Consider the following 26,696-nt stretch of genomic DNA (forward strand, 5'->3'; position numbering starts at 1 on the left):
GTAATACTCTCTGAGATGTAGGCAAGAAAAGAGGATGCAGAGGATGCGCCGGCGAAAAAATCCCCCAAGCGTTAGGCATCTGCGAGCCACACCGCTGAGATAACCACTGCCTGCCTGCACCCCCGCAGCACGGGCGGGCAGAAAGGGCACGAAATGACTGGTCGGGGCTAAAGCCGTGCAGCGCGGCGTCCTCGGCACGCCGGCTCCAGCAGGAGAAGAGTACGTGCTTCCTCAGAGAGCGTCTGCCCGTGTCCCGCACCAGGGGATTGCACTTAAGGATTTGTTACTTGAACATGCAATTAAGGGAAAAAAAAAGAATAAATTACAGTAAAATAAAAAAAATAAATAAAATAAAATAAAATAAAATAAAATAAAATAAAATAAAATAAAATAAAATAATAAATTGTTGTACTTTTTAAAGACTCCTCCGCTTTCTTTTGACTATTTTTGTTACCCCAGGCCCCTCTTCCCAGAACCGCGCCACAAGAAAGGATTGCCCCGACTCCGCTCTCATTTTAAAATGCTTCTTTTTATTTCAGTGGTTGTACATTGGGTGAATGAATTTAACGTCACAACAGAAAGAGAATGGCTATTTAACAGACCACTAGTAGTTATATGCTGAAAAAGAGTGAATGGAGGGGTTCTTTTAACTGTTACTGAAATATTCATCGTACGCGTCGTCAATTATGCCGGATGAGAGAGGCAAACAAAAAGGTATTTTGGTGAGGTGCTGTATCCTTTGAAGAAAATAAACACTGAGACATCTCAAGTAACTTGAAACCGTGTCCCAGCTACAGTATTCACTGTCTCTGTGTTGGCCCATCTCATGGTTCTTTTAGGGGGTTTTATTTGTTGTGTTTTGTTTTTTTTAATTAAACAAAGCATTTAAAATTTAATAATTTTCATTAGACTTTTTTTTTAAATATAAACAAAGTTTTGGCAAATAATATTTATACAGAAAAATAGTTTTAGATCTTCCCAAATTTTGAAATAGTCTATAAAATTACTTTATAAATAAATAAAATGCAGAATCTGTTGTACACGTATTTGCACATCTCTGTAATTGCCTCCTTACTGTTAGCATAGGTTTGTACTTGTACAGTTTTCAGGATTATTACAAAGTCATAAAGTCGGAAAGTGGATCTCTTATTAAAAATACATTTTCTCTTTTTGTCTGTCAGTTTATCTGGATGAAAGACCTGATGTATCTGAAGCTTCGTCATCCATGGGCAAAAAATAGTAGTATTGGATTAATTGTAAAAAACATAGAATAACAGTTATTTCGAAACATAAAAAGTTCACACAAAACAATGTCCTGAAGAGTTATCTACATAAAATATTTAAACAACATGGATAATTTACCATTTAGTATTATACAATAAGCTACCCAAATGCCTAAATTAACTATTATAAAAAAATAAAAACAACTTTGACAGATATAGGCAAGTTGCAGTGTCAACTACCTAGTTATAATGACTGAGAAAGTCTACAAATATTAGTGTTTTAATAGTATATAATGGTGATACCTTAACTGCTAGAGTAACAAGTTAAGATACATTATTTTTCCACAAATTAAAACTAACGCAACGTTACAAGCACTATGTTAATTTTACAATCGAATTGTGATTATTTTTTTCTTTCGGATGATCAAATCTCCAGCTTTATATATAAATAGATAGTAATTAGACATCGGACAAACAAGATTTAGCCCGGAAAAGAATTTCCTGGACAAATAATTATATGGTTAGTGCCTTCAGTCGTTCAGAACAGGCAGTGCTGCCAAAGTTTAAAATAGTTTACAATCAATCCGAAGAGGTTAAGTTAAAATACTGCAATCACTAATAATGTCCACATAGAAAACTTATGCTGCAAACAATTATACATAATATCCACTTATAACAGCTGTCTTGTTTTTTTAAACAATAATTTAAAAACTATGTCATTTATGTGATACATGTGCAACATATAAAATGTGAAATATGAAATATTTGGTACAATAGTGCTTGAAACAAATCTCAAATCAAACAAATGAAATTTTAATTATACATATATAATTACCTTGTAAATCAACAAAGTATTTAAAAAAGTAAACAACATTAAAATCTGCTTCATCCATATATATGTATGTATATATAATATGTATATAATTGTATTAAAGATATCTTCATACTTTTGTGACATAAAATATGTTTTCAAAGAAAAACAATTGAAAGAACTATTTTTTTCTCCACTCTAATCTGGTTACAATCGTATAATCCAATTGAAAAAAAATGCAAATACAGTAATGATTTATTAAACTGAATCTCATTCTACATTCTTAGTGTTCCGTTAATAGTCTAGATTAAAGTCACCTATGAAGTTTCAGTGACTCAACTGAATTTTAATTAAATTAGAGTATCATACAAATCTCTTCATCTACAGCCTTCTTTTTCGCCTTTTCTTTTGTTAGTTTGGTCTGGTTTTGTTTGATTTTACGCTTCTAGAAGTTACTTCTTAACAGCTTGGATCTTTTTGGTAACCTGACTATGAGTTTGAAAGATTATTCGCTTCCGGTGAGATTCGACTGTTGGCATCAGGCTCACTTTCATCAAGTCTGATGTGACAAAATTTAGGCACTTCTGCAAAGTCTCTTTTAAAAACATTATAAATATACTTGTAAAATAATATTCTCAAGACTTTGTTCTTTTGGGGATTGAAAGGGGTATGAAGTTCATACTGTGCAAAATTTTTTAATTTTCTTCTGCTATTCTGCTATGATTCAAATGCAACTTCTCCATACAAGTGAAACACCAACCATGTGCATCTAAAAGAATTTGTGCTTTACTTTGGACTTCTGGCTAAAAATATTCAGATTGGCAGGGTGATGTGCAGGACACGGGGCTGCGTTTCGCTTCCTCTGTCTTGGAATCAACTCGCTAGGGGAGCAAAACCAAGAGGTTGTTTTTAACCAAGAAGAAAAACCCCGATCATAGTTCGGGTGAAAATTAAAACCTGCAACTGGGATAAGTTTTTAGCCGATACAACTTGATTATTGCTGAGCTCGAAAGACTCATAAGCACTGAATCTCACGAGACTAACTTAACTGGACCATTTCCGTTAGGTATAGTTATGGAGAAAAGACAATATTTGCAAGAATTAAACTATGTTTAGAAAATCTTTAAAACTAAATGTTACCCTTTATGTCTTGAAACATCACAGCTGGTATCAGGTAGTTAACTATTTTAGGTTGGAGTATAGTAAGCATACCATATTTAATATTCATATATGACATAGCAGCACTAGCTTTTTCGAGTTTGTGATTTGTCCGTAAGAACAAATTCTTGACTTAGCATGCAGTTTGTGGCAACTCTAGAGAGGAGGAGACGGGGTAGTATGTACAGTAGCCGTGCTTGGCCGTCCGCAGGGAGGCTTCGTGACACTCCGTTCCGCTCCTGCCAGCTATTTCAGGATTATCTGTTAAAAGAAAGGAAAGTATGATCGCGCTTTTAGGTGACGTGGGGAGAGCAGTTCACCCAGATGGCCGGCACTGGACTAACTAAGCTTGGGCGCAGCTCGTACGGGACAGCATCCCATATGGGACAGCATCCCGTGCGGGACAGCATCCCGTATCCTCGCACTGCCTGGGAGGCGTTTGCTTTTCACAAACCTGGTCATCCTCTTCCCGTGCGCACGTCCTCACGCGCGTGAGAACGCGCAGAGGGGGTGTTTTATGTGTCAAAACACTGGAGACCGCGCCGAAGCCGCAAAGGAAGGGCCTGGCCGTAGGTAGGGTGCACGCCCTCAGCGCCCCGGCTGTCAGCGGAGGGGGAAGCAGCCCTGGCCCCCCGAGGAGCCTCACAAGCGCATCGGTGCTGGGCGCGATTCTCCAGCTCCCACAAAGTCAGGAACTACCGGGGAAAAGGTGGAGGCAGGGCCCCTCACCACTAACAAGCAAAAAAATGTACGGGGCTGGGTGCTTTCAACACGCTAAAGTGTCTTTTCAATGCACTTTTAGCAGCTGCTTATTTCCTAAAAATATTATCTGCAGGTCAGCAAACTTGAGAGGTTTTTCACGCTTCCTTATGTCAGGAGATCCAGGGGGATGATCGTAACGGTACCTCTGTGAGCCTGGCTAGCCACTAACCTTGCTGCTTTACCTCCACAATGTCTCAAACTGAGGGCGAAGCAACCATTTTACAGACGCAAACCCTCGCGCTTCCAATACTGCGAAGGTTAAATGCAGCAACCGACTCAACCTCCTCACGGTACTGGAAAACAACCCAGCTTTCCATCACTTGCCTGAAACGGCTGTCAGTGAAAGTGATGTCAAAAGCCAGGGGTGTGATGTTTCATCATGTCATTGCTAATCTGGGCTCCAGAGTTAAGCACAAGTCAAAACCAGAGTGCATCGCCTGCTCTTCCTGTTTAATTTGGCACTCGACATATTTTTAAGCTGTATTTGTAGGTGGTATGCAAGACAGTCGTGACAGCACTTTGACCTACTTGTGTATTACGAAGCTAGACCATTGCTTAATGCAATATTTATTTTAAAAGGAAAAAAAAAATAAAGGTGTTTTGAAAATAACTTCAGCAACATACTACCTCTGACATACAGACTGCCGAAAAGAAACACGCTTGCCTCTGCAGGGAAGGCGCTTGTTTAGTCCCCTGCCCGGTCACATTTTAACACCCTCGCAGCCATTGCATGAAGCCTGCTCGGAAACCAGAGAGGTTCTAGGTGCAGCATGGCGTGGCATGTCACCAAGACTCCTAACTACTACAGACAACTGCCTAGAGACCTCAGTTCAACAAAAATATTGCCAATGAGGTGAAGCATTTGCAGGAGCGACGTAAATGCTGTCACACCTGAAAGTCACCCTCCTTTCTCCCGGAGGAGGAGGGGAAGAGCCCAGTTCTGGAGACAGGCAGGTTATGCAAAACCTCTGAACTCCAGTTCCTACAGCACTCACAACTTGTCCCATCTGCCTGAGCTTGCCATCCCACTGACACAGCAGGAGTGACAACTCCCGTTGCTCTGGGAGGCAAGGGACCGTCTCCATCGCGATTCGCTCTCTGTACACAACTACCAGCTCCCTGACCCCAACTAACTTGCTTGGCATGCCAAAAAATCGTCTCTCATTGCCATCAGCACTGAAAATCTGGTGACACGCGAGGCCCCATTGTAATGACACTGTACAAACACCTGCTGCTCCAAAGGGCTTAACATCTAAATACATCATACATACAACAAGGACATATATTTTTAATGAACTTCCACCCATTGTGAGTTTGTTAGCTTATCGCCTATCTTCTGTTTCCTACTGAAATAACAAAGAAATACCTTTGCTGGAATAATAAAGGCCTGCCTGTGCTAGCCCTGGTCCACCTACAGCACGGTGATTTGACAGTACGTACAAAGAATGCAGCCGTGCTGAAAATAAGAAGTGACCAAGATTATCAGCACTGATATTTTTAGCATGTTACAACCCAACATGTCAGTGTAATTAATAAAGCAGCTTTAGCTATACTGGGTTAGCCATAATCACGCAAGTGTATTTAAAGGATCCTAAGGTCTGATTTAATGGGACACAACCTGAAATCTACTCAGTGTAAAAAACCAGAGTTTCAAACACTGCAGCTGCCTACATCGTTTGCCAACTTCTGAGAGGATAAACTTGCATTTTCCTATAGCTTTTTTTCTCCCTGTACGGGGAGACAGACCACTGCCCCTTATGCCAAGACATCCTAAAAGGTCAAACAGCCCCCCAAGACCGATGCACCTAATTCCTCCAAAACGCGTGACAGAGGAAGCAGAAGGCCTAATCTCAGGCTGTATCTTGGGAAAAAGGTAGGACTATCCCTGGCGCTTCGATTAAGCCCAGTGCAGCTCACCCTGCCACGTGCCAGGCGGGACGGAGGGGCCCTGGGCAGCATGAAAGAGCAAGGACCCCGTCTCTGCTCTGCTCTGGCGAGTGGCAGAGGCCAGGTAAGGACCTCCACCGCCCGGTCCCTATTCCTGCTGTGTCTCCCCTCCTCTCGAAACTCAGGAAACGGCGAAGACAATGTCAACACTTTCCTTTTGTGCACAACGCGTCCTGTTTACGCGGCTGCGGGTGCAGGAGGAGCAGCTGGAGCTCTCCCCGCTGTGGGCTTCTCCCGCTGCCAGCGGCTACGGAGCCGGCTTGCTCCCACCACGTCGTCCTCGCCGCGCCGCTGCTCGTGCAGGGGATGTAACTGGGGCATGTTGCACCCCGGCTATTTCTAGTACACGTAGGAGTCCTAGGAAAAAAACCTCAAGTCTCTCCTTCAGAACAAGCTTCTCCAGTGCGGAGATGCAGAAATGAGGAGCTATTTTTTTTAATCTTAGCCACAAAGTGTAAAACGTATCCCATAGTCTTTAATTATATGTTCACACCCTATTTCTCAAAAGATATCACAACTCTGCCATAGCTACATACACATGTATCAGCTTCTGCAACTGTTTTTTTCACTGTGTCTGACAGAGAAACATAAAATGCTAAACTACTTTACATGGAAAACACGCTGCGAACCTCTTCTGTTTAATCTACAAACGAAGTAATAAACTGTGATGGAAGACAGAGGCTATCTAAGTCTGCATCGCTGCTAATTGCTCCATGGCTTGCACGCTGAAAAAGAAGCTGTACAGAACATACCGACTGAGGACCATCCCTGGAAACACCTATTACAGAGTCTGCACTCCCTCCTTACTTGTAAATAGGGCCAACGACCTTCCATGTTTGCTACTGAATTACATCTCAAATGTACATATGTATGACTCCTCGTATTTGCAGTGATACTATTATATCATTATACTTCACAGCAACCTGAGATAACATATTGACACTTTTACCACAGTATATATAAGCATAAAAAAATGAAAAATAAGACTACACAATGAGTCCCATGTACAAAGGTCTATAGGTCAAGCATGGGAAAGCATTTTCTCATGCTCTGTATGAATAAGATCCACAGGTATGGACACAGATGTGCCAGAAAACATACCTTCTGCTGCTGCAGTAAGAGATCCAATAAGAACGCTATTTCTGGCAGAAGCAGAATGGCCTGGCACTTACAGTCGGGGGTCGTAATGCACGGAAGATTGAATAACAGCAAAGGGCATTTTTTGGAGGCAATCACAGACATAGGGTACCCTCTCCACTGCATTCTTGCTTGGTACCTCTTTGAAGTGCCAGAAAGATGTCTACCCTTTAGACTAAAATCACTAAAATTGTGCCAATGGCAGTTACTAGACCTCACTGAAACTGCAAATACACAGAGCGAACCCAAATTTCTGCAAACTACTTTCTAACCGCCAAAAAGCATTTGCCCTTCCAAATTTTCCAGTTCTTCAGAGGTGGCATTTTCAGCTCCCAAATGCCAAGACTTGCTCTCTTTTCTATCAGAGCATGGCTCTTTTGGACCTTTACCTTCAGGACCTCTGAATGACCACAGTGGTCATTAAGCCCCCTGCGCAACACAGAACATCCCTAAATTCAGCCAGGGTTGCTCCTAAGGGCGATACAGTTCTGCAGTGCGGTCCATGGGAATGACGACCAAGAGAGGTGTTACTGCCAGTGGTTTCAGCTTCTCACCAAGCTACCAACCCACGGTATATAGCAGATAAATCGACATCAGCTTGGGATTTCCTCAGGCGGCTGTGACCAGTTATTGCCTCAAGATTTAAAAGGTAAAATTGAGAATCTCTTTTAAATTAAGGTGGAAATTCCACCCTTGTGAACTCTTCTGACACCCAGGTTACTATGTGCACTGCTTTATTTGATACCGTTCACAGAATTAAGCAAATTACCTAGAATCATGACTGGGTGCTACAAATGTCAAGAACACCATTTGGCTTGAGATTTTCTGTTTTGAAGCTACAGCTCATGAAGCTTCTTTATTCCCTGTGTCTTAAATTCTGCTTCCAGATGCAGATTTATTATACAATGAAGAGTACTGAAAATTTACCATTCTGCATGAATTCAGTGTACATGAACTCTTGTTCAACTAAAGACCTGTCACAGTGGATCAGCTGAAAACATGCCTTTGTATCTACCTCTGAGATGTTTCTCTTTCAGAAGTTTTGAAATAATTTCTCCACACTACACTTTGCTCTATCAGCATTAATACACTTTTAAGGGGGGATTAAGATCGTATTTGACCTCCACATTGTGAAGCACTTATCCCTCCAAAAATGAACTCATAAATAGTAAACATTTTAGACTGCTCAGATTTCATTTTAAGAGCAATGTAGAAATAGGAGTTTCTTGTAGACAAGATTCATTTCAGATTATTTCAGACATGTATGCCTCAGCTGGTCACCCTATTTTACATCTTCCCAGCCTACCTCAGGCAACTTATTTTAGCATGAGACAGACTATGAACTTATGATGCTTTTTCCCCCTCCACCAAATGTAAGAGTCCATGACAAACATTTCACACTGAGGTATTTAACCCCTACACACCTGCTTCAGGGCAGATGAATCCTACCACAGTGACATCTTCTATTTTCATGTTTTTCACACGAGTAGCAGACTGGTCAGATATATCTAGGATATACATTAAAAACAACAGATATTTTCAGACAGCTGACTCGTATCAGGCTGTCTCATAACTTCTCCTGCTTTCTAGAAATAAAACTAACACCAAGTATTTCTTCCCTTTGACATGAAACCCAAGACTATTTATATTTCTCCATGCCTTTGGGAAATGCCTCCATCTCTTTATTTTTCATTTTCTCTTATTATGCTCTTTTGTGGCATGTGCCTTGTTCTTTTTCTTCAAAATAAATCAGTCTTTTTTATTTTTTTTAATCAAAAGTGAAAAAGGATGAGTAAATATTCAGACATTTACTGAGAGTAATCACTATCGTATCAGTTATGCTTGGTCTTACTTAATTTTTACATAGCCTTACGGATGGACTTTTTCACCTCCTATTTCTCCATGGCTTCAGCAGCAGCACCTCCACGGAACTGAGCTTTCCAATCCCTGGCCCCAGGACTCCCACCGACACTCCCCCAAATAAACGTATCCCCAAACAAAACCTAAAGGAATTACTAACAGGGTTGGAGGGACCTGCTGAAAGCAATTTGTTACCCCCTGCTATCGCTGCCAATCACTTCATCACTTTCCATAAACACACAGAGCTCCACCTTGAGTTGCTGGCTTCTTTCCTTTGCTACTCCTCTTCTCTTGATGGCCAGAAACCTCATTCTCATTTCCAGCATATTATGATTTAATGTATACGTGCTTTGTTTTTCTCACTAACTGTGGAGCTCTCCTCAATTCAGGGGCAAAGGAGGATTTTTATCTTATTGCTTCTCCGTTAATCCAATGCATCCCCAATACATTTGTCTACTTTGCTCATCAATAAGGTGACCTCTGATTTGTACACAAAAGGTGAGATGCCTAGGCCATAGATGATCTCCTTGGTTGCCTGCCCAGACAGTAGCTGATGTTGGGGGCATCAGGTGTTTGTCTCCTGAGGGGTGGAGGTCCTCTTTGCTTGGCTTTCTCACAGCTCATCCCCTGACATGGTAATTCTGGTGCCCTGCTCCATCCTCTCTTTTCTTCCCTAAATCTGAGCGTGCCCACTTCTGCCTGTCCCATGTGTTGATAATATGCCTCTGCAAATGGTTGAGGGTCAGATGTCTATGCTGAAGTGGACACCTCTGCTAGCACATTTTCATTCCATCAGGCATAAGCTGCTGGCCACTAGGGTGTCATAAAGCTGACAAAGACCTTGTCTGAATCCAGTTCTTCATGATCATCTACAGAAAAGATCAAGGCAACTATGGGATCTCATAGGGCTCAAGGGTTCAACAGCATCATTCTTCTCATTTAATATTCACGAGGTCCTGTCAGAGAGTCCAAAGCCACTTGTGCTGCCAACTCCTTAGCATGCTTATGAGCTTCAACAGGTATTTACTCAAGTAATAATGTCTAATATTTAAGTTCAACTTAATAGGTATTTACTCTGAAGAAACAGGACTAGTTGTTTTAGAAATGAAAGCAATCTGGCTTTATTTATTCTTCTTTAAAGTAATAAATAATGCAGTACTAAAAATTGATCATAACATACTCTAATATATTCTACCAAAATCTATTTTTAACTAATCGCATAGGCAGCAGATGGACTACATAGAAATGAGAAAACCACTGCTGTAATATTTTAGGAGCACTCGTACCATGATCGTTTTGAATAGCCACTCAATTTTACCTTTCAGCTGGTCTGAGCTACTGCAGTCATCTGTGTTTTTCACTTCCTACTTTCAGGTCATTTTCCTTCTCTTCTTGAATTTTAGAAACTGCCAGAATAGGCTTACGCAGAGGAACTGAGAGCAGTGAGGAGCGAAAGGCCAAGCACAAGCTGTGCATTACCTGTGAAAGTGCCCGTATTCCTCTTGCAGGGGTGCTACTTCTCCAAACCTGCATTTTCTTAGGTGTCCTCACCTAGCTTTTTTTTTTTTTTTTTTTTTTTCTCCTGTTAACAAAACCTGCTTTATATTTTCCTCTTACACATTATGCATGCCCAAATCATGCAAGATGTGGCTGCCATTACACATATAGCATCCCTTTTAGGTGAACTCTGCCACTGCACACAGAGCACGGCTAGCACTTCTGCAGGTTCCCCAGCAGTAACCACCACGCCGAAACCGCTCCTCTCCCAAAACCTGGCTCTCCAGTCCAGACTCCCTTCCAAGCAAGAGATGGTCCACTGCAACATCCAGAACTTGAACAGAGAAAGGTACCAAATTTATGTTCATCAAGGTTACTCATCGGACACCACACTTGCAACACTTGTGTCAGTTTTATAAAACTCACTATACTTGTAACTTCTCTGAGGAAATCTTAATGTTCCTGACTTTTGACTGCTTAATGCTTCCTTAATTTTCTTCTTCTCTGAATACTCTCACATAAACAGACACACATACTATTGTGTCTCACTGCATATAATATTGCGCCAAAAATGAAGTCAGTCAAAATTAACAAATCTCTGCCTCAAGCTGAAAGTCACGACAGGTACGACAAACAAATAAATAAATAGATGTTTCTACTGTGGTTATGTGGGCAGCCTCCTGCAAAGTCAAAGCCAAAGACTGGCGTTTCTGGTGGGCAATAAATCATACACTGAGATAAAAATATGATATTCGTTTAATTCAAGGGAAAATAGTTGGAGCACCTAGAGATGGCCAGATGCAATTATTTCAACGAACAGAATCCCAAACAAGTGTGTCCGGGCCTCTGCACTGCACTGTGGTGTTAAAATTTTACGATGGAAAAAAAACAGACTCACATGAGCTGCGTGTACATGCTAAGCACAATGAAACAAACTCATTTCTCCCCAGATGGCTACAAAATGAGTTGACCTCAGGAAAATTTTCCTATGTTTAAATAATAAATATATGCCACAAAAGACTTTTACTCAACTTGTCAAAGTATCGTTTGTTGAATAATTGAAAGCAAGAGCACAAAAGGAAGCTATCATATCAAACACAAATACATGTTTTTAATCGCAGTGATATGAAAGCTAGAACAGTCTATAACAGGAAGGGGAAATATGTCTTGTTTTTTGTTATATAAAAAAGATAAGTGTTTGCCTTTGCTTACTGCTCATGTTATGTGACACTGCCATCTAGCAGGCTACCAGGGGAAGTCAGGTTTCAGTCCTTCTCTACAGGGGTGGGGGGGTGCGAGGAGGGAATTTCTAAAAAAAACCAAAACAGAGATTTTCCGTTTCTTCCCACTGGCTTCTTGTATATGAGCGTGTGATCTAAAATTCTGTATGCAAGCCTGCCAGAAGTCCTCATCATCTACACAGAAACAACACTCTATCTTAAGAGACCAAAGCAAAAGTAAAATAAAGACTTGGTTATAGTTTGCATGAGACTTAAAACTGAGTTCCTTTAGATTTTCCAGGGTAATCTCTTGGTTTTGCTTCTTTGCTGCCTTACAGTTTACAAAAACAAAATTTTGCCACGTGTTTTGTAAAGTCAGCTCTTTCCAGGCAATTCAGAGGGTCTTTTCTTGACACCGCTTGAGATTTGTTGTGGGCTATAAGATTGGAAACTCTCACTTCTTGACTCTGCAAACTGTTAATTCTGAAAGTTACAGCTACTTACATGTAACTCAGTGTCTTCAGACAAGATAACTTGATTGAATTGAGGCTTGTGATGCTTGGGTGTCTAGCATGAAAGAGGCAGGAAGCGGTTTATGTTTACCTTTCCTACCGTGACAAGCTATAGCTATTCCAATACCTTCCCCAGAAAAATGACTCTTCGTGATCAAGGATCGTCTAGGTTTATTTTTCCACCGTGGCGCAGAAACAAGGTGAGATGTCCAGTCCTGCATCCCAGATGCCGAGGCTCGCCGGTACCTCTATGTGGAGCAGCATGGCACCACACATGGGCTCGCTAGATGCCCAACACTGTTCTGCCCAGGGCTCGCTCCCTGCCTGCATCCCCTCTGATAACGCGTCTGAGAAAGGAACCTATTCTTCTAGCTCCTTTGTTGGAATTTGTTATTCAAATCACCTTTTCTGTTGTTAGGACAGAATCTTCTACAGGAGTATTTAACGTGGGACTTTATGGAATTTCTAGACCAAAACTTGCAGTCAAAAAAAACCCAAAAATTCTTTAGATACTTATCATTCACGGGAGAATTGCTTTCCTACCTGTTCCCCCACTCCCTTAGAAACTGCAATTAAAGCTTTCTTTCTCTTTTCTTTTTTTTCTTAATCACTAACAAGAATTTTGCACAGGCTCTTATTTGTAATGTCGTTGTATACTGGCACTAAAGATGTAAATAACATTTGTTTCCCCTTCCCACCTTCCTTCTCAAAAGCTTGCTATTAACCAACAAAAAATGCCGTTTCCTACTACCTTCCAGATTTTTCAATTCATTTTCTCAGTATATTGCCACTCTTCTCCCCATTTACAAGTTCAGCAGGTTTCCACAAGGAGGAAAGGGAACGTGAGACAGAAAAAGCCTCGCCACTCCTCAGCAGCGCTGACGACAGCCCTCTGCCCTGCCAGAAGGCTTCCCATGGTTAGACAGGAGAGGAAGCCCTTTTCGGGGACACCAGGGAATATCTGCAAGAAGGAGTAACTGGCACTTCTCCTTCATGCAGAAGAAGAAAATAGCTTGAGTAGGTGCCGCATGACATTCGGTCTAAGGGGAATCTGCCCCTGGGAGTGGCGGCTGCCTTTGCGGGCACCTTGGCAAGGAGCGGTGCTCTGCTGCTGCACGTCCTGGCTCCCCTCCCTCCCGAGGGAGCTGCCACGCACGGTGTCTCAAATCCCCACTAAACATTTAGCATGTTTTTATTTTACGGTATCTTAACCATTTTTTAAATTCTGGGGCAAATATTTTAATTGTTCTTTTGTCTGTGGCACTCGAATGTAACATAACTATTTTTATTTTCACTTCATTGTATTTTTACAGATTTTGACAAAACTGAAGGCTACGGAATGATTTCATAATTAATATCTGCATAATTGCCACCTAATTTAGTGCGAATGCTGATGCATAATTTAAAACAGCTGTGCTTGATAACCATAAGCCTTAGCACGAGCCAGCCTGTTGATCTTATATGTCTTTTCAGACACGGCCTATGAGTATTTAATTTTTCTACTACATCTACCTTTTAATTTTTCCTTCTTGGTTAAAGGTCATATAACCAGCAGAATAATGTTGTCACTAAATAACATCTTTAAGCAGCATTCTCTGTAATGCTATTTTTATACTGTCAGTCTTTGGCCCATTTTCATTGCTACAGAAAATAAAGCCATGTACTGTTCTGTTCTGTGAGCAAGACTATTTTCTTTAAAATAATTTGGGATTTGGTAATTGCCTTGTAATAACCAAGAACTAAGGAAGCACCCACTGAGCCTGCGGACACAGATTAAGACACAGAAACGCTGGCGTCTAATCTCCCATTGCAGTCAGTGGGGTGATACAACCTCGTCAGTGCACCGACGGAGCCTGGAGATCACTTCATGCCATCACCCACTGCAGGCTCAGGTCATTTGCTCACCCGGCTTTTAGTCCCATTTGGGCTAAGGTCTCCTGCCTGTCGTCCAGCTGCCAGTTCACAAGCGTGCAGATTTGTCTGTAGGTCCTGAATTGCATCTGCCAAGCTTGTCAAAATGTCTTGGATAACCTAGACATCCAAGGTTATCTTAGGACAATCTTAAACGTCATTAGACACATGTTTAGGCAACTGAACCAAGCCCTGCATGACTTTTGAAGGGTGAGCCAGACTGTCCTCCAGACTTCATCTGACTGTGCTGATAACCTTCACAGTCTACAACGGGCACTTAAACTTCTAGCTTGCATGTAGACACCCATACTCAGACACCAACACTTAGGTGTCTTAACTTCGGGTAGAGTCCTAACCTTTTAATCCTTGTAGGACTCACCAATGCATATATGTAAATGAAGCAACAGTAAGGCTTTCTACTTAGAAATTTAAAGCTCCCCAAAACAGGTGTTGGCATTATTAAAAATTGAAATTCAGTCCCAGAATTTAGAATAACACCTCTCTCAAATAATGTTAGGATCGATCATCCTCTGTGACATCTTATGGCTACCTGTGAGCGAAGCTGAGCAGGTAACAGTTTCCTTGCTTGCTCAAGTGCTGCTAGTCCACTAGCTACAGGAGCAATAATTAAAAGCTTTGTTAAAGATCTCTGAAGTATATATTTACACACAATTACTGTATTAATATTTTAAGTAAGATGTTTTACATACCTCTGCCTACATGCATGCACTAGAGGGAGCTAGAACCAAACCCTGGATATACATGCCCAACACTGCTGCTCACCATCATGTCACTCTTTTTGGAACTCTGCTGGTTCCATCCTCCAAGAAAACGTTGTCAGCGTCCCCAAACAACAACTGAAGGTAAGTTCATTAAAGATCTAACCCTGAAGTGGGGTTAAGCAGCTGCAGCTTCCAGCCCCACTCTGGTGGGAATGGCTGGAGCAGTTGTGAAGGGGGGAAGAGGAAAAGGGGAAGGACCTCTCACCTCCGACCGGTCATGCTCCCGGACTCCTCACGTACCTTTGGAAGTTCACCTGCCTTTCACTGGAAATCCCAAGCTGAAGTCCCCCCTCCATCCCCTCTCATCACAGCCTGGCAGCTAGAGTAAGCGGGGACACCCCCTCACAAGATGTCTACACTCAGTGAATGGCAACACCACCAGCTCTTGTGTCAACTGAGTCAGTTTTTAATCAGGATTTGTAAAACAGGGTTTGCTAAAGCACTTTTGCTCCATCCTGTTTTCATTGCACTGAGCCAAAGCGATTCTCCTCCGCTCTGAAATACACTACAAGAAAATTATTTTGGTTTTAAAACCTAACTTCCATAAGTCAGGAAAAGCAAGAGACTTCCAATTTTCCATATATTCTTAACTGGTGTCACCCTGCACGGATACACTATGGTATAGCGTTTAACCCAACACAATCTTCTCACATGCCTCGGGCCGTACATTGAACCCACAACACGTAGAGTTGCCAGCCAAGCGTGACCGACTGTGCATGTGTGTCAACGCAGGCACATTTTGAGCTGTTACTCATGTTATTTTCAGAAAGAAAGGACATAGAGCAGACATGAGACATAGTTCATCTTTTTTCAAAATACAAGCTGACAGCATATACTAAATAATTTACTGGACCCAAAAGAGTTGTTAGGTTTTTTTAGCCATCAGCTGAGACTCCATAACTTTTGAGATGTTGACTTTGCCTTCCACTGGTGCTTCAAGGACACCAGGATCACCACACTTAACCCAAGGAAGTCCAGCAATCTTTCCCCAGGCCAGAATACTAAGCCAAATGATATTGAGCAAAATTATTAAGCCCTGCTACAACTTTCTTTTTGTGCCTGGCATTGTGAGGAGAAGCTGCGGGAGCTGAAATGAGATGGGCTGAAGGCTGCAGGTTGATTAAAAAAGTGGGGTAGAGACACTGGAAAGAGGAAACCGTACCCCACAGATATGTAAAGCAGTGTGGCACAGACCAGGAAAGGAAGTTTTATACAGATGGGAATAAAAAAGTCCTTTTCTGAAATACACAGGAGAGTTTAAATCCACCCAAGAGGACACAAACAAAGGACATTATGACCATGAACAAAGTCTTAACCCACGTTAATTACCTGCTCCTTCTGTGTTTCTTGGGCTAAAGAAATACTGAGAGTTAGGACCACGGAGTTACTATGGGTCCTTTCCCAGCATTGTAGCTTTGTCTCCAACTCTTAGGAGGTTGTAAATAAAGAGCAAACTTGGAGACTTGCCTCTTGTAAAGAAGATGTAACTACTACTACTTCCCCTACTTTCAAATACACAGTTTTTACAGTAGCCTTTCAAGATTTGCAATGACTAAAACAAAGACAGGAGTGAGAAGAAAAAGACAGCGATGGCACACACTACAGAAGCCAACGAGAAAAGCTGCTGGTGTGGGACTCATCTGCTCCACGTGCAGTGGTGCAGAGCTTTGGTTATGCACCTATGCTCCTTCCACAGGCAAGAGAAAGAGGCGGGACCCTCCAGGGCAATTTACCTTGCCCTAACACAGACTTCTAGAAAAGCAGATGAACTGGATGCCGAACTTCCATATGGTTGAAGTTAAACAAGTGGAAACCCATCCCCCTGGTCAACTATCCTCTAATTTCAGCATGGAGCTATACATATACACACACACACAAATATATGCAACTAAATAAATACAGACAGACACTTTTTACAACTCCTGTTAAATTTAAAATGCTCTAATCCTACAATGCAAACAAAATGTGCACTGGGAAAGGAGGGGCTCTGCCTGCTATCCTGCTAGATGAGAAAGTGCATTAAGGCACACCTATGTCTCCCCAGTGGCACTAGTTAACTCACGTGAAAGTATTCCCATTAACTAAAAAAAAAAAAAAGACTGCTTACTGGTCCTTCTGTACGTGCACATGTATTTATTCTACTTCAGCCACAGTCGGCCCCTCTGGTGCTCCAGAGTGCAGGTGGTGGAGCTGCCCCGGCTGCATTCCCGTGCTGGAGAGGGTCCCCAGCTGACCCCCTCCCCAAACCGCCTTGTTTTCTTATAGTCCCTTGGCATCTTCAAGTCCCACTGTCATCACTTTGGGATCACAAAACTACACTGGACACCAGCAAACAATTTTCTGCTGCAGACGCTGCTCTGGGAAGGACAGTGAAATGCACCATTTGCCTGCTGCACCTTCCTCCTCGTCCCAAGCATTTTTTCATTAAAAGAAGCTAGCTCTCAGCAAAGAACACACAAAATGGCAACGCTCTTTTGATGAAAATGCTAGAAGCAGAAACACCACAATGCTGGCAAATGAGCCTTTCAAAAAAAATAGAGAAAACGGACTGGTTTGTGTTTCTTTTAGAAAGTAGTATTTCAGAGGTAGTATGTTTTTCCTGAATTATTATAAATAAATTCTTGTGGCAACTTCTATTTTTCCATGGAATACTTAAATAGTTTTGGGACCAACAGTAAAAAAAAAAAAAAAAATCTGCTGGTATAAGCTTACTAAGCAGAACATTTTCAGTGATTTCTTTGTAATTCCTTGGCAGGTGGAGGGGAATGAATCAACGGGCGAGCGTTTCTACTAGGTCTGCAACAGCTTGTTGGTCTGGCCAGGAGCAACGCAAGGGAAAGTGATGGGAACACAGCCCTTCTTGCTTTTGCTTGGTGAGCAAATCTGCTTGCGTCCTCCTCAGTTTGACCTCTCAAAACCTGAGGGAAATGAGCTCTCAGGTGGAAGTGCCCAAAGCAACAGAAAAGCCAGAGTGACCCAACCGCTGTGCAAACCCCTCTCCTGGCAGATGCTGGGCGCATCGGGGTGGGAGTCTCTACAGCCCCAACGGAGAAGTCAAAGCTACACACTCAGAGCTGCAACAGGCACGTCTTCCCTGGGAATCAGGTCCTACAGGAGGGGGAAACCCTACCAAAATGAAAACTGCCATTAACACAACAAACCACAGAAGAAAAGGAGAAAGTATCATCTTTCCTAGTCTGCCTCCGCCAATAACCCTAGGGGTTCTTTGTAACAACGCCCTTCCTCAGGGAAATGTAATTCCCAGGTTAAAGATACCTTTCAAACATAAAGCAGGCATAGTCATAAATATCTCAAGTGCTGTTTTGATCACTGTCATTCACAGAAAACATTCAGTTTTGTTTTTCTCTATTTTTTTTTTCAGCTACCTTGTCCCACTTGTGGTTTTAGAGAGCTTCCATGCTTACAAATTAGTCACTTCCACAGACCGCATGGAGAAGGCTACGTTAACACACCTGAACCGTTTGAAACCTGTGATGATCTTCCTTTTGAACTTAGGAGTTAATAATAGACTTTTGTAAGTAGTCCAGTACTACGGTGATTCTAACTCCAGCTGGGTTAATTACACAGTAATTAGGTACAAACATCGCAACACAAAACACAGCTACATCATTATTTGCAACAAATGTTAACTCTAAATAAGTGCAACCTGTCCCACAAACACTTGCTATAAACGACTTAAAAATAAAAGTAAAATTTGATGGGGTAAACACAGGAAAAAAAAAAATTCTCCGGGAGAATTTTTTTTGTTAAAAAAAAAAATTAAAATAAAAATCTCAGCACTCATTTAGAGTTCGGGATCTTGTGAAAGAAAGCTTTAAAAGGAGCAAACCTGATTTGCTGTGGCTGTTGCGGCGAAGGGAACACTTGTTGCAGGAGTTGTTGCTGCAGAGACAGTGGCGGCCGTAGCGTTGTGCATCATGGGTACTTTCAGGAGGGGAACCATGGAAGCAATGAACAGGAGGGTGCAGCATTATGGTAAGAGAAGTGGTATTTTTGGCATGGTGAATATCAAGAGCGGCAAGCCATCGTCATGGGTTAAACCGGCAGATGGCATGCAATCACAGTGCAAAGCGAGAAAGCGTGGCGGAGAAATAAAAAAAAAGGGAAAATAGCTTATTACAAGTACAATTAAAGGAAGGTTGTCAACACAATCGGCGATTCCCAGAAAAAAAAGAGCAAGGACCATTGAAAACGCAGGCGTTATCTCTAAGAACAGGATTACTTGTGCAAATAAGGTCTTTAGCAAAATAGCCCGTTACCTGAGAATTGTTATGTGGGCAATTTGTTTTCCCCTAGAATCAATATAAAGCACTCCAAAATAAAATTCTACTAAAAAAATACAGCGGTTTGTACTGGGAAGGAAACTGATAAATGTTTATCTTAATTTTTAAACACAATTAAAAAATGAATTATTTTCATGTATCTTCATTTTGAAGTAAGCCAGATAGGCACTGTCTTCCTTTATAATCCAATTTATGCATTTTTTTCTACTAGCACTGCATAACTGTTAGACTTTATCAGAGTTAAATTACCATCTGCTTTGAGGCAAAAATCAGGAGAAGGATGATAACAATTTTCCTGATTTAAATAGTACTTTGTTTCATCTAAAAAAGCAAGGTTGATTTTGTGAGAGCTGCTGCTTTTGCTCATTTTAAGAATGAATTTTAATCAGCATCTTCATGGGAGAATTCTGAACTTGATGTTTTGAAGGCTTGATATTTTAACTGCTTATCTGAGTAGTCCCACAAAAAAAAAAAAAAATCACTGCGGTAGGGCTATAGAATAGAAGAAGATTACTTTTCTGTCTTAGAGGCTGTTGCACTGGACTTCCATTTTGCATGCCCAAAACATTAATTCCAAGCTGCAAATATATTTAAAGGAGGAGCGAGATTCAGATCACGGGTTTCAACAGAACCTCTGTGAATCAAAGTAGGCATTTCTGGGAAACGCTGATAAAACTTTCGAACACACAGCAAAAAGGAGAAATAGGCACACCACTATGAAACTTTAAAACACTGATGAAATTTGCTGGCTTTTCCCAGTATTTTATGATTTTATAGTACTAGACAATATAAAATATAAAGAGAAATAAAACTTTGAAAACTGAAAAGCAGACTGGAATTCATGGTATTATGCTTTTGCAGTGTAGTTGTTATAGCAGGTGATATCACATCTAAACTGTGGCGTTCATCTACAAATCTAAACACTCTGCAAAGTCAACCAGAAGGACAAGCGAACCTTTAGTTCTAGTCATTGTCTAAATCTTGCCTAGGATTTTTGAAACAAGTGAATATACATCATATACAGTATAAAAAGAGATCAATAAAGAAATTTGGAACCTACCAATACTGGTAGCGGGTGTCATGCACAAAACTGACCCTGCGTGTCATGCAATGATAGGTGAAAAAAGTGGATAAAGGGAAGAAACAGGTTAGCCATTTAGAGTTAACATTCAAAGTGAGATTCAAGCATAACCACAGAGAAGTAAGTTAGTTAAATGAAACTGTAAGGTCATTCATAGTTTTGCTTTAACACAAAAAAGGTGATGACGATCTCACTAAACTCCTACCTGAGTCCACTGTGTGACTTCTGGCACACTTCTGTGTATATACAAGATACTTCATAAATTTTTTTATTTAGTACTTTTATCCTTTCAGTTAGTACTTTTGCAGCAACAGGTTTTTGTTTATAGAAACATCTTTGGTTAAATACCATACATCTTTGGTTAAATATCACATTATCTGGGAATTTCAGAACTCACTGCATAATTCAGACAGCTCAATGTTGCGCAGATCAACATTCACCAACTTTTTGATGTGCAGCAGAGAAAGAAGTTTAAATGGAATTAGGCGATACTGTTCTGCGGGGGCTTTGCCAAATTTAATGTACTGGTTTTCTTAACACAACACCTGAGGTGGAGAGGTGCTTCTGACCAAAGAAAACGCTCCTGTGACAATTCCCCAAGCTAAACACCTCAAAGCGTGTAATGTTCCAGCAAAAGGCTCCCAGTGCACCTCAAGGATGCTGTGGAAGGACTGCTCACCTGCCATGCAGTTTAGGTTTGGTGCCTAGTCCACTTTTAACCTTCCCAGGAAGACCAAATGAGAAAAAAAAAGAATAGCATATTTTCGGTAAAGTGCATATAGCAAGCTGGTGCAGGTGAGCAGGTAAGGAGACTCGTCCCAGGTACACGCGTATTTGCTACAAAGTCAAATATGCCTCCTGTATTCCTGCTTAACTACTACAGCAGCCCCTTATCGGACCATCGAAGTAGCAGTGTAACTATGAATGACCTTACCCAAGAACAGTCCCCGGAGAATACACAAAGTTCCTCCTCTGGAGGCTATAGGAACACTAACAAACAGCAATGGGAAGAGAGAAAAGATCTGTTGTTTTCAAGATCATTCACCAAACAATAAGGAGAAGGTGACAAAGCAATCAAACTGATGTAAAACAAACAAAGTGCAGAACTTTGGAGGTAAGCCATGCTAAGTCAAGCCCCACACTTTTTATTAGGGGAGCAAGTGGTTAAGAAAGCAGAGAAGTTATATAAAACAATTAAGTTTTATATATATTCCAGCAGCAAAACTTGTCTTAAAATTTAACTTAACACACACAAGGAACACATTTGAAAATTATACCAGTTCAGAAAATATCACATCATCATTTAAAATCCAACAGATAATGTCATGCATTGCTCCTTAGACCTGGGTGGCATGACAGTCCTTACACCCACCAAATCCAACCTTCCCAGGAACCGTGGGAATATCAGGCGTAGCATCTTTAATGAAAAGCTCATGATGCTCACTCCTATAGAGGGGTTTCCCCTTTCCTAACCTCCCCCCATATCCCGCTCCTCTCTCTAAGATCCTTTCTAGGTGCTGATGGTGTGCTCAAAGAGCAGGAGGTTCAGCAGAGGGAGAAAGCTTTTCCACCCTGGGCCTGGGCTCCATCTGCTATGCTATCCCTCTGCTCCTTCTTTTTTCATGCACTTGCTTTGGGGCTTGCCAACAACCTGGCCCTTAAGGTTTGGTTCTAAGATCCACCCTTCCTACCATCAGAAATTTGTAAGATAAAACTATAATTACAACCATTAGTTGGAAAGAGGGATGGACAATAAAAAGCACAAAGAATGAGCTACTTAAGGAAGCATGAGCACTCCAAAAGTCTGGAAAATATTCAAATGCTATTTCACTGAAAAAGGTTTAAACTACTGTATTTTCCATAGTTAATTTTAAATCCTTGGCAATTGCAAATAATAGCAATAAGCCCTGAAAGGGAGTGCTTAAGAGAAGGAATAATGCATATCATACTGCAAATTCTCAGGGTTACAATGTAAAAAAAATTTGTGGAAACTTCTGTACATTTGTAAGCGCAGGGCAGTCTTCCATTCATGTCCAAATAGGCAGTCTCACAATTTATTTGTTTTTTTCAAACACTCCCATAAATGTCAGTATGTTTTCTGCCAGAGATATTCTGGTGCACCAATGTGCTAAAAATACGGCATGCTTTAACTTACTATTATAAATACAGGGGCAGGCTTCAAGGTTGTTACTCAGGCCTTATAGCAAAATTCCATGAAGTCAAAGCCATCTGTGTTTGTTTTTATCTTTAAAAACATATGCGAATGCTGATAGATCGGGAAATCATCGTGTGTTGCGTTTCACTCCTTGTTTAACCGACATTATTTCTATAAACTAAAATTATATCGCTGAAATGTCAAGCACATTTGCAAACACATAGTTTTAAATGATTCTGGAAGTTCACACTCGATAACATTCTGATACAAAAATATGTAATTTGTTATTACAAATGAAATCACAGAATTCATTAAGCAGGATCTACCTTTGGGAAGTTTGGAGGGAGGGGTGACTGGCATAATTTAGAGGGTTGTGTGGCTATTGTTTACATGAATACCTAGCACATTCTTTCTTTCGCGGTGTTAAAGAGAAGCCCTGCCACCAGTCACGGTGCAGTTCAAGCCAGCTCTGAATGCTCTGATTTTTACAGAGTTCCGAGCACTGAAATGCAAATTACATTCACTCATCTTCAGATCACCCTTATGAAGAATTATAACCCCAGCCATCAGCCGCAAATGCCAGGAAAAGTTCTGGTGGCGTTCCAAAATGAAAACCACGAAAACGCATCTGATGCCCCAAAGCCTTTTAGTGCAGCTGCGGGGAGCAATGTGTTTTGCCAATTCTTTCGTGCAGGTATCGACTGGAAGGGTACGGCTGGTGCTCCCCTTCTCTCCCCACGGCTGCAAAACGGCACCCGAGGGAGCAGGAGGATGCGCCTCGGCCACAGCACACTTCCCATGGCGTCTCGGAAGAGCGATGCTTTTCCCAGCATTTTTGTTAGCGGAACTTTGCCCCCTCGTCTCCTAGGAGAGTGCTGGCAGATAAAAGTCAAAATACAGCCAATTTAAGGCAGGAAAAAAGGGGCAAACTCTGGACAACGATGAACGAGGCTATGAATGTAAAAAGCAGCCTAACGGCATGTTGGAATTTCTGCTTCAATTCTCGCACTTTGCAGGAGGAATTAAAATAACATGTAAATATCTGTGCAGACTTCACCTCAAGTAGGGCAGGGAGCATAACAAAACCTTCTGCTAAGTGCAACTGCCTGAGACAGAGCCTACCTAAGGAACAACAGAAGATTGGTTCAACGTGGGTACAACATACCTGTCGGGATAAACGCTGCGTGTTGCTGCAACTGAGCATTGGCAAGAGCCTGTTGATAGTGCAAGACACTGGGATTGAAAACAGCACTGGCACCATTGCTTTTTTCAAGTGCTTGTCTCTTTGGTAAAGGGTGAAGAACACCAGGAGGAAAGGCCTGTAAATAAGGAAGTTAGTTAAAATGGTGTCATTTTCAAGACGTTGTCTGTAACAGACACATAAATACAAAAACTTATTATTTTTTAAAGCGGCTAAAGATGCCTCGCCATGCATATTAACTCAAAGCACAGCAATGTAAAATGAGTGAAATTTTGTTATTGATAGCAAAAGCATGGTACTATTAACCTAAAACTGTAGCAGCACAACTACTGAAAAGAAAGGCCTTTAAAGCAACGAAAATGGCATTGCCTTTAAATAGGTTTTCAAATATTACAGGGAGAAAAAACCACTTGTGTTTCATTGCCAAGTATTTTCTTTTTTTAATGTAAATATCGTTTCCTATTATTATATAGATTAATGGATTACGTTAAGCGTTTTCAATTACAGAAGCAGTTTTATCTCAATTTGACTTTTCATGAGAGGATATTTAAAAAAATGAAACCATGTTAGGAACCAAACTAAATCGTCTGCGTTTATTACGTATGAGAATGAGATGGATAAATAGAGTTTCCGGTAAATTAACGAGTATGTGAAATCATTTCCAGTTGATGTTCAAAAGTAAAGCGATACATATTTCATTAGTTGCTTCTCTGGAAAAAAAAAAAAAAAAAAAAAGCTACATGCAAAGCAAAAGGTGAAAGGTCAAAGTACCAGGTCTACAGTTGCTTCGAGAGGTCGCTTCATTGCTTTGGCAGTCGACTGAGTCTTTTAATAACAGGCAGCGAGCACATGATGGCAGTGGGCCAATGGGATTCAAGCGAATTAACATACAGGTAAACAGCAAGCAGAGGTGCATCATGGGAACGGCATTGCATTTGTGGATAGGTGAGAAGGAAAAAAATATTCTGAATGCAATATACAACATACAAAACACTAGGCATGCACAACAACAAAAATGTCTTCTAAAGAAATGAATATTACATTTCGAATTAGTACTGAAGCAAAAATGCATCTACTATACCTTAGTTAAAAGCATATAAGAGAGTAAAATATAGATGTTTGAAATTCAGGAAAGTTGAGTAAAACAGCAGCTTGCAGACACTATTAAGCATCATATAAACACTTCACAGAGATGCAGGATGTTGTAAGGATACGCCTACAAGAATTCCTGATAAGTTAGTTAAGTCACATTTTGAAGCGGAAAAATCAATTTGGAAGGCTACATTTTCAAATACAAAGCACTAGTGAAAGTTGTAATGCACTACAAATGCTATTAATATCAGTGCTTGCAAGGTGAGGGTCTTTTAATTAAGAGAAGTGCATCATTCAATAGATTTGGGGTTCCAAATGAGAGAGGTTCTCCTTTTCCAATACAAAGCAGAATAAGTAATATGTCTAGTTACACTAACTTATCATTAATTCCTTTTTTTTTTTCCCCTACAGCTGGGTCATTTTTGTAGATTTTTTTTTTCCTTGTAACTTACCACATTACAATGAGAGGGAAAAAAGCCTTGCAGCATTTAAAACATATTTTCTAAATTTTGCTAAAACCTCCAGTACTAGCTTCAGGAGCAGGGAGTAAAAATACTGCTCCCAGTTCATAAGCGAACATTAACATATGAGTTATGACACTAGTCCAGCATTATTAATTTTTTTAAAAGAAAATATTTAGGCATAGTACATAGGCATATACATTTATGTATACTTCCATAATAAGATCAAACTTATGGCTGATATGATGGCATTCTGTAAAAAATCTTCTCATATTACTTTTAAGTTTTACAGTGTTAATAATTCTTACAAACCTTTAGAAAGAAAAGGAAGATTCACTTAGAAATCAGAATTTTTACTTTTGTTTTTTAAACACAGACTGATATTTAGCTCTTTTTAGGATATGCAGATTATGCCTATCTTGACACCAGTATGTGGAAATAGGGAAGAAAAGTGGAAAAAAAAAGAGGACAAGGCACAAAATGCCTACAAACTTCTTGCGGTCACAAGATTAGCTAGTGCCAACGGGGTATTTTGCAGGATAGCCCTAGCTTTGCCTATTCTTTGTTCCTGACTTTGTGCAACCACGCTGCACGAGGCTTCCCAATGCCCTCCCCATCTCTCCTTCAGCACATTTCCTGATCTACAGGATCTGCTTATCTGTCTGGGTCCAAGACTCAGACAGAACAAGAAACACCTGGTGCAAAGTGAGGCTCTGGAGAGCATTCTTGCATCTAAGCAGGGTGCTGTGCAGCTGACATGTGGTACCCCCCATGGGCATCCCCACAGGGGAAATCACTCCGTCTGCATGGGGCACAGCCTCAGATCCACTCTGCATCCACCACGGATGGAAGTCTACACAGAAGCGAAGCATTACAACTGAACTCAGCATTATGTGATGATGAAGGCCACAAATTCAAATCAACATCATTAAGAGTAAAGCATTTCAGTTAATTACCTTTATTATCCAAATGCAGATCTTATCTGATCTCACTCGTTAACTTATTATCTCTATGTTTACAATTGCCTTTCTCCACTTCTCCATGCTCTTCTTAACCTCACCTCCCTATTTTGAACCTTTTTGCTGGCTTTCCCCTCACCTTCCACAGCAAGTTCAGTCTCACAGTTTTCCCAACTTGAAGGCTTTAACTTGATCTGTTTTTAGACCTACTCATCAACCTTGTTTCCATGTAGTCTCCCCTTCTTTGCAGGCTTTCAGATCGACTGTCCATTTTTCTCTCCCACCTTCACCTTTTCTTTCATTTTGTCCTGACAGTAAAACCTCCTTTGCCTCTTTCTGTTCCATCAGGTAATCTCCTGCTCAACATCTGATCTCCTACATAACTAACAAGCAAATAAATCAATAGCTACTGACTGGAGAGGAAAAGGCTATGGAAAGGAAATAAAGATAATAATAAAAATGATCAAGCATACTGAGGCATAGTATTTGTCTGCCATATGTCACATTGGTATGCTATAATATCTCCTGGAACACGAGCAAGATCCACACAGTGGAGGCCTGCATGGATGTGCAAGAAGCTCCTGACTAAACTCAAATGCAAGAAGGGAAGCACACAAGAGGTG

At 40.9% G+C, this 26,696-nt stretch overlaps 1 protein-coding gene across 10 annotated transcripts in view; it reads right to left on the reverse strand.

The window, feature by feature from the left end:
• Nucleotides 1-510: 510 nt before the first annotated feature.
• Nucleotides 511-26,696, reverse strand: part of MBNL2 (muscleblind like splicing regulator 2) — a 111,663-nt gene continuing 85,477 nt past the window's right edge. For 4 of the 10 annotated variants that reach the window (XM_087756722.1, XM_087756725.1, XM_087756724.1 and 1 more), the window contains exons 6-10: nucleotides 24,333-24,386; nucleotides 23,526-23,679; nucleotides 20,185-20,220; nucleotides 18,671-18,765; nucleotides 511-3,453 (exon numbers count right to left, since the gene is read on the reverse strand). In XM_087756722.1, the coding sequence (XP_087612848.1) occupies nucleotides 3,439-3,453; nucleotides 18,671-18,765; nucleotides 20,185-20,220; nucleotides 23,526-23,679; nucleotides 24,333-24,386 (354 nt within the window). In that variant the 3' untranslated portion in view covers nucleotides 511-3,438. The remainder of the gene's footprint in view (nucleotides 3,454-18,670; nucleotides 18,766-20,184; nucleotides 20,221-23,525; nucleotides 23,680-24,332; nucleotides 24,387-26,696) is intronic. The other 6 variants (XM_087756727.1, XM_087756726.1, XM_087756728.1 and 3 more) reach the window with 6 other exon arrangements.

This window comes from Nipponia nippon, unplaced genomic scaffold, assembly GCF_047370975.1.
Source record: "Nipponia nippon isolate SJK-2023a ecotype South Korea unplaced genomic scaffold, ASM4737097v1 scaffold_2, whole genome shotgun sequence".
Taxonomy (NCBI): Eukaryota; Metazoa; Chordata; class Aves; order Pelecaniformes; family Threskiornithidae; genus Nipponia; species Nipponia nippon.